The sequence below is a fragment of the Bombus impatiens genome, unplaced genomic scaffold, assembly GCF_000188095.3.
Source record: "Bombus impatiens unplaced genomic scaffold, BIMP_2.2 scf_0945, whole genome shotgun sequence".
Taxonomy (NCBI): domain Eukaryota; kingdom Metazoa; phylum Arthropoda; class Insecta; order Hymenoptera; family Apidae; genus Bombus; species Bombus impatiens.
The window spans coordinates 96,652-104,533 of record NT_177364.1 but is presented as its reverse complement, the minus strand read 5'-3'; the positions used below and the strand labels follow the sequence as shown (position 1 = coordinate 104,533).

The 7,882-nt window shown below is 43.4% G+C and overlaps 1 protein-coding gene across 1 annotated transcript in view; it reads right to left on the bottom strand.

Annotated features, from left to right (window-relative positions):
• The window catches only part of LOC100742684 (GATA-binding factor C-like), a gene marked incomplete at its 3' end in the record, with an annotated part of 75,339 nt that overhangs the window by 8,096 nt on the left and 59,361 nt on the right, over positions 1-7,882 (bottom strand). The window contains exon 4 of the mRNA XM_033323396.1: positions 4-159. Coding sequence (XP_033179287.1) covers positions 4-159 — 156 coding nt within the window. The remainder of the gene's footprint in view (positions 1-3; positions 160-7,882) is intronic.

The window sequence follows — 7,882 nt, the reverse complement described above, 5'->3', positions numbered from 1 at the left end:
CGCCGCCGCTCGAGCCTGTCGTCGTCGGGAATCCCCAGGGCGTCTTCGAGGTGTCCGCCCCGCTGCCCGATAGCCACGGATGCAGCACGGAACTGTGGAAGTGCGGCCGACAGACCTGGCTCACCGGTCCGCTCGTCACGCCGCTGCTCGACATCCTTGCTGAAAAAACGCACGGAAACGGATTGGTTAGACGACTCTTCGCTCTTTTCCTTCTCCATCTTCTACGTACAGGCACCCTATCTACGTAGATCAAAGCTGTGCCTCGTGCGAAACAACGCAGATATCTCGACGAAAAAAGAAAAGAATCGACGATACCTTGCACGATATCTCGTTGAGAGCAAAGCTCGATCATATTCGCGTTCCAGCTTCGGCCGCGAGCTTATCGTTGCACGTGGTCGATCTACTATCAAACTCGTCAATTCCACGCCCGAAGACAGAGATGGTGGCGACGCGACGCGACGTGCTCCACAGGTCTCGTAACTACGCGATCGTTGCCTGCACCCGAGAGAAGAACCTGATTCGTGCGTGCGCGGAATGATCGGCTTTTACGTCGATCGTAAAGGCAGCTAATTGCCGAGGACATCTTAATTACGCGCGCAAAGCCCGCTCTCGCTCGACACGCGCGCTATCATCGCTTCTCCCCCTTTTTTCATCCCTCTAACGTACGCCATCGTGCATTCACCCTAACATTCCGTACATCCTTGTACCAGAAAGAAAGAGAGAGAGAGAGAGAGGATTGACTCCGCCTCTGGCTAGGTATAATTAGACGTTCATTAACGATTTGAACGTTGCAACGTTGCCTATCCAGGATTCGCGTTTCCTTCAACCATTGCCTCTACCGGGTTCCGCGAAAAGGAATCGTTTCGTGCAAATTCGTGACTCGGGCGCAAGCCTGCTTACGTCGGGTGCAAGTTGCACGAGCACGATCGATATATCGAATGGTTCTTGCCGGCGTTGCTCCGCCACCTCGGCGGCATACGCTGATAACGAGCGAATGTTTTGCCAAACTCCACCCCGTTGCACCCCTTAGCGCAGCTGAATTACGGCCGTTAATTCGAGCTTCGAGTCGACGTCACGCTCCGTATTCCTCGCTAAACTTACGACTCTACCTGTGGCCTTACGGTTCTCGCGGCAGCGATTTGGTCGTCGGAAATTTTGTCGTCTAACAGAAGGAAAGTGGCCCGAAATCGGCGACAATCGAGAGAGATCGTATCGAGATGAACGTTTTAGTTGGGAACGAACGACGAGTTGAAGATGCACGTGCTTCTGCTGTGGAAAGTCGTCTAAATTTAGGAGCATGAAACGTAATATGAAGAGGGAGAGCACGGTACGAGCAGCTGCAGCGTCATGCAATTAATCGAATGCAGCGATGCCCCGCCTGTAATTGGATCTCGTGCATTAGATGGAAAGTAAACAAGAGAACAAGATCTCGGTGAAAGCTCGCGATCGCCAATTTTGCAAAATACCTCGCGCCACATTCTTCGTTACCGTTCGTAAATGTCTGGACCTTTGTGTTTGGTAGTTTGTTTTATCGATTTTCCATGTCGCACCGCCATTTCCGAGTTATTTTTCGCTGAAATCCAGAGATGTTGATATTAACCCTTTGCATTCTGAATTTTATTCCAATTTCGTTACCAGCAGCTTTTGAAATTTAATTTAACTAAAAAATAAGACAATTTAGATGGCTAAAGGAAGAAGCATATTCACTCAAATACCAGTTTTATTCTATTGTTGTATTTTCTAATTTTTAAATGTATGATATATCGTGAAACAATTCCCAGGATGCAATAATTACCCCTTTGCGAATTTTATTTCAAATATGTTACCAGCAGCTTTTAAGTGCTTCAATTTCGTTACCAGCAGCTTTTGAAATTTAATTTAACTAAAAAATAAGACAATTTAGATGGCTAAAGGAAGAAGCATATTCACTCAAATACCAGTTTTATTCTATTGTTGTATTTTCTAATTTGTAAATGTATGATATATCCTGAAACAATTCCCAGGATGCAATAATTATCCCTTTGCACTGCGAATTTTATTTCAAATATGTTACCAGCAGCTTTCAAGTGTTTTATTTGAAATTTACTTCAACTAAAAAATAAGACAATTTAAATAAATAAAGGAAGAAGCATATTCACTCAAATAAGAGTTTTATTCTATTGTTGTATTTTCTAATTTTTAAGTGTATGATATATCCTGAAACAATTTCCAGGATGCAATAATTAACCCTTATAATATAACTAACCCTTTGAACTGCGAATTTTATTTCAATTTCGTTACCAGCAGCTTTTAAATGCTTCATTTGAAATTTACTTCAACTAAAAAATAAGACAATTTTAAATAAATAAAGGAAGAAGCATATTCACTCAAATAAGAGTTTTATTCTATTGTTGTATTTTCTAATTTTTAAGTGTATAATATATCCTAAAACAATTTCCAGAATGCAATCCTGCTTTTCTAGGACATCTATCGATTTGGACATGAAAGGATGTCGAATGGGACTCGACAAAGGAACTCCTCAGATAAAAACTGACATCGAGTCACTCAACATAAGAGTGCAAAGGGTTAATTATCATAAAGGCAGGTAAGCGAAGAGGTGCTTACAGGAGAGACACGAAGGTATGCGAACGATAAAAGAAGCTCTCGGATGATTTTATCTGTCTTTTTTCATCGTGCAATCCATTTCATACTTTCGCCTGTCGCAAAGTCTGATTCTGTACCTTTCTACGCATTTCTGTGCCTTTGAGCGTGTATCAACCACCTAAGATCGATGAACACGAAAGCAGAGCGATGCAGACGTTCGGTAATTTTACTCTACGTAACGACGTGTCTCCAGATATAGCTTCATCAACGTTATTTGTTAATAAACATCAATTACAAAAGTCGTACAAGAGCAACAACGAGATCGTGAAACAACGCGATAAATTCACGAAAGAAACTAAGATCTGCAAATGGGTGTCCGGATACGTGTAACCTAAACATTCTACGCGTAAATCATTATAATTCGGACCTACGCGGCCGTCTAAACAAAAATCGATGAAAGTCCTGTTGCAAAAATACGTCGAAGTGTGCGGCAGCTGGAAGAACGGGAAATCGGAAATCCGTCATTTTCACGGGTTAATTTTTGCAACGTGGCGGATGGAACGAGGGGCAGAAGCCAGTTCGCACTTCCTTCGGTAAAAACTTTCGCGCTAAGGGATATTTATCATGCCGCTACCTCTCCTTTCTCCGCGAGACGTTCGCTCTTTTTCGTTCGTTTGCGCGCCGGTCCTCTCCGCTTTTTGCGGCCGCCATCTCGCAAGCTGCCGCGTCTCTCGTTATCCCCGAGACATTCTCATTCACGTTCACGCTCGTTTCTCCTCCACCCACGGCCGAGAGTAAGTTTTTCTGTGGGGCGAGCGATCGACGCGTGCATTTCACCGGCAACGAGATTGGCAAACGTCGCGACGCCGGGAAAAGCAGAAAAAGGCGAAGACGTCTCGTTAAGGCAGTCTCGAGGAGCTGCTTAGGCGTCGATTCCCAAGGCGGTCGTTTGGAAACAGTTCGCTTCTAATATGGCGCCGCTTTTCCACCTCGCGCCGTGCCTTTTTTCCTTTTTCCCGATCCCCAACTTGCACGCGTTATTCGCGTTATGCTAACGAATTTTTTCGCCTAACTGCAACGAAGAACCTCCCATGGGGCTGTTACTCGAACGTCGCAGACGAGCGTCGGGAAAGCAAGGAAAGCGCGTGGAAAGTGAACAGGCGAAACCTGAGATACTGGAAACTACGTAGAGACACCGAAACCGAAGAAAGTCCGGGATAATATCGGCGACACGAAAACGATAGAACGTAAAATAGAGAGACAAGTTCATGGTGAATTACGATGGCGTGCAACGTTAATTTACACGATTTAAGATACACCTAAGCCATCGTCGATTCGACAATAGTATGAGACACAACGAGCTAAAGGCAGTCGCTAAGAAGACTGAAAACCCAGGAAAAAATCCAGCGTCAGGAAGAATAATTGGGGATCTTTGAAGAAACAGGTTGGAAAAATCCTGAACAGCGTTAATAACGTTAATCGATTAATAAGACAGTAGCATTCGTCGTGTTTCTTACTCTGTCAAATACATCTATATTATTAAACATGCTTGCTATTAATTTATGAATATTCCAAGATTCGTTCGATAAAAGTTACTGAGAAGATAACAATGAAATACAAAATACCGTCAGTCGGCAGCGTCCAAATGTACTGGCACCTTTCCACGCAAAATGTAAAGAGCGCGATCGCACTGCTCGCGATTCAAACAGACATAGTTGGTTGCTGGCTGCTAGAGGAATCGTGGGTTAAGCTAAGCTGGCAAATCCTCACCTCAGACACCGGGATAAGATTTCGTATCGAAACATCTATTTATCGGAGCTGATGGGCGACAGGATATACCGGCGAGAAAAGGTGGGTGCGTCGGTGGATTCGCGATGGCAGTGGATCTTTTGAAAACTCTTTTGAGAAGCACGAAACGACAGGAATAATGGAAAAGAGGAAAAGAACGTGGTTCGTTCGTCTCTCGGTGGAAACCTGTTTTCGCGGAAGGAATTCGACGTCCTCGAACGACGCGACGTACGTTCTCCACCAGAGCTGCAGCTACTGCTACACGATCGGCCAACGATAAAGCGGCGAGATCTACGCGCAATCTAGATCGGATCCATTAATCGCTTACTCGATCGCGACGACTCCTCGCCAGACTACGCCCACGCGCGTTGAAAATATTCGATGCAATAAGTCACACCGGTCGCGATACGACATTCCGGCTGTTAATATGATAATTGACTCGTCGGCTGAATATCTAGCAACCGGATCGGCGTAGCTCGCCGCCGTGTTCCTTTCGATTCCAGCAGACGAATTTGCGTGCGATCGTTGCTGGCCCTCGAGCGCCTTTTTCCACAGCTCGTTTTCTACGTGGCATAGATGCGCACCTATAGATGCGATATCGCGCACTATGCGCATACTAATTCGAGCCGAGATTAATTAGAACGATCACGCCTACCTCTTTTCCAGACTTTCGCTCCTAATTCCGACGTTTCCGCGTACAGAACGTGCACATCGACGAGCGTAAGTGTACTTGGTCGCGTGGAAATTATCGATAAGTATACTTCAGTTGAATTTCTTTTCGCGATTCAAACGACTCGGCTAGCCGTCGCGTTGACAAATCTTCAAACTTATTTAGTAGGATAATGTTTGACACTTACGTTACGAGATGATTGTTCGCGCTATTTCAGGATTTTGTAGTAAATTCACGTCTGCGATAAACAACTTGCAATTTTTATATACTTTTTTAACCAACGTCGATTTCAAGTTCGACGATGAATCACGACAGTCGTGTGAGTCGTTGCAGTGTCGATGAAATTGCAAAACGCGTTATATAACGCGTGCGATACGCGCATAAGAGTTTTCTGTGCTTTTAAACTTTTATAGAGCATCGATTCTCGTCTCCGATCTCATCTCGTACACGTCACGCACGTAGATCACATCTAGTCGCTTGGCAACTAAGTGATTGCGGGGTTTGTCATTAGGTGGTAATGAATTAGGCGAACGAATAAATTAGGTGGTAATGACAAAACCCGCGATCTCTTAGTTGCCAATCCAATAGATACGGTTAGTAGCATTGATACAAATAAATAGCTCTTGTTAATTGCTATAAATAAGGAAGCAATAATCGAAAGTGGATAACATTGATTCCACGGAAATATCTAAATTCAGCGAATATAAACGTATTTGTCGAGTGCCGAGATCTTGGAATAAGTGGAATACTTATGTGTTTTCAACCACGTTCCGCGAATTCTTACAGATTCGATCAAGTGTCAGCTATTTATCAAAGATAAATACGGTTGTACTCTACGTTTTACTTGCAATTTAGGGGAGCAGGTAGTATCGCGGTTATAGCAAGAAGCAAGGAATTAGCAGCAGAGAAAGATTCTTCTAACGTAGCTTTGCAAACGTACCTGATAAAAATACTGTATAAAAAAGCTTTTATCTCATAAAGAGAGAGAGAGAGAGAGAGGAGATGCGTGGACGAACACGAAGCTATTTCTATCAAAACTAGTGAAAATGACAGGTTTTTAAAAAATACCTAATAATAGAATATTTGTATATTTATTGATTTGTTACTTCTCACAGAAACAATTCCATGGTATGTAGTACATTTTTGATGTTATTAATCCATCTAAGACAACGATCCTTAAACAAGAGTCGACACATTTATAAAATTACAGTTAAAAAATTCTACCAAATGTCCAAATTGGACAAATGTAAAGAATTAAATTAACAAAAAAAGAAGACATTTATAAAATCGTAGAAGCAGTCGTTTTCACTGCTGTGGTATTTCTAGCGTTAGCATCTAGCGATCCAGCGATCGATCCGGAATTTTCCTGATAACTGGAAACGATACTAACGATACGCGGTAAAAATTTGAAAAACGCGTGGCAAGTTGTAGAAAACGGGGAAACTGGTTAATTGGGATTCGATAAACAAATCGCAGGATCCTTTTACATTTTGACTGTTATTGGTATAAGTAGCCTTAATACGAAATTATTCTCAGTTTGAATACATAGAAAACAAGATAAAATTCATTATATTATTCTTTTAGTTATCCTTGCGAAAGTCATTGCGTCATTGCGGGAAGAAAAAACAACATGAAGTAGGAATTTGAAAATAAAATTGTAAAACCAGTGAATTTGACTGGTGTGGTAGTTCTAGTGTCAAGCACTCGAAGATGGTGTCCTATGAACTATATCAATTAAACTAGAAAAATTTACCAAATGTCCAACTAGACAAATTGTAAGGTCCAAATTAAATAATAAAGAAAAATATTTAAGCAAATCTAACTACAAGAAGAATGTCGCTTGTAGAGCGTTGCTTTACGAAAGAGCTTCGAAGCTATAGGGTTCTATGGGTGTCTATACAATTACGAAAAACTGACCTGTCCGTACTCCGTTGCATCGTCCGTGCAACGCACGTTCCTAGAAAACTAAGAGACCTTCAAATTGCTTTAGCGCTAAAAAATACTCAATGGGTTCTCGGGCTAAGAAAACTAAACCTTAGAAAAGACCTGGAGTTTTCCCTAAAGCGAAACCCGCTTCGACGAATACCAATCTGCCGATTGAATCGTACCAAGTGTTCCAATACTTGCGCACGATTCTACGTGTCAGAAGCAACACGGTACGTTGAGTTTATTGAATTTATTCTCCGAAGAGAAGATAAATCAGCGCGATCAGACGTCTCAATGTCCAACACGGTGCGATCTCGCGACGCTACATACGCGACGATTTTCCTAACGCGGAAAATGTAATAAAAGTAGCGGGAGTCTTTCGATCGGATTGCTGCACCGGCTGTCCAAATACTCGCGCACGGTGGCGTAGGTCGGAAGCTTACCATCGAACAGAAAAAGACAAGTTAGCGCGTGATGAAACGTTTCAAGGTCGAACGCGATACGGTCTCGCGAGTCGCCGGATATCCGACGTTGCGTATACAATTTCCATAAGCTTTGAAAATGCGATAAAGATATCGATCTTTCAATTGGATCGCACCAAGTGTCGGGATACTTGCGCGCGACTGCGAGATTTACGCGAGCGGCGCGATGGAAAAAGCAGAGGATCCTCTCATTCATCGGTGGAGCTTGCAGAGGCGCGAAATCTTCTGTGCGCGATTTATCCGGTGAATGGAAAGCGGCGCGACGTATCTCCGTTTGGGTCGGCATTCGACATCAAAGCGGCTGCACTCCAAATAATTAGCCGCCCCGAGGTAACCGTTGGCTGTGGCCGCGTGGCTTTTGTGCAAAGGCGTGGTGAACGAGCGACGAGTGTGAAAGGCTGGAAAGGATTGAAAGCGTCGGGCCGTCGCTTTC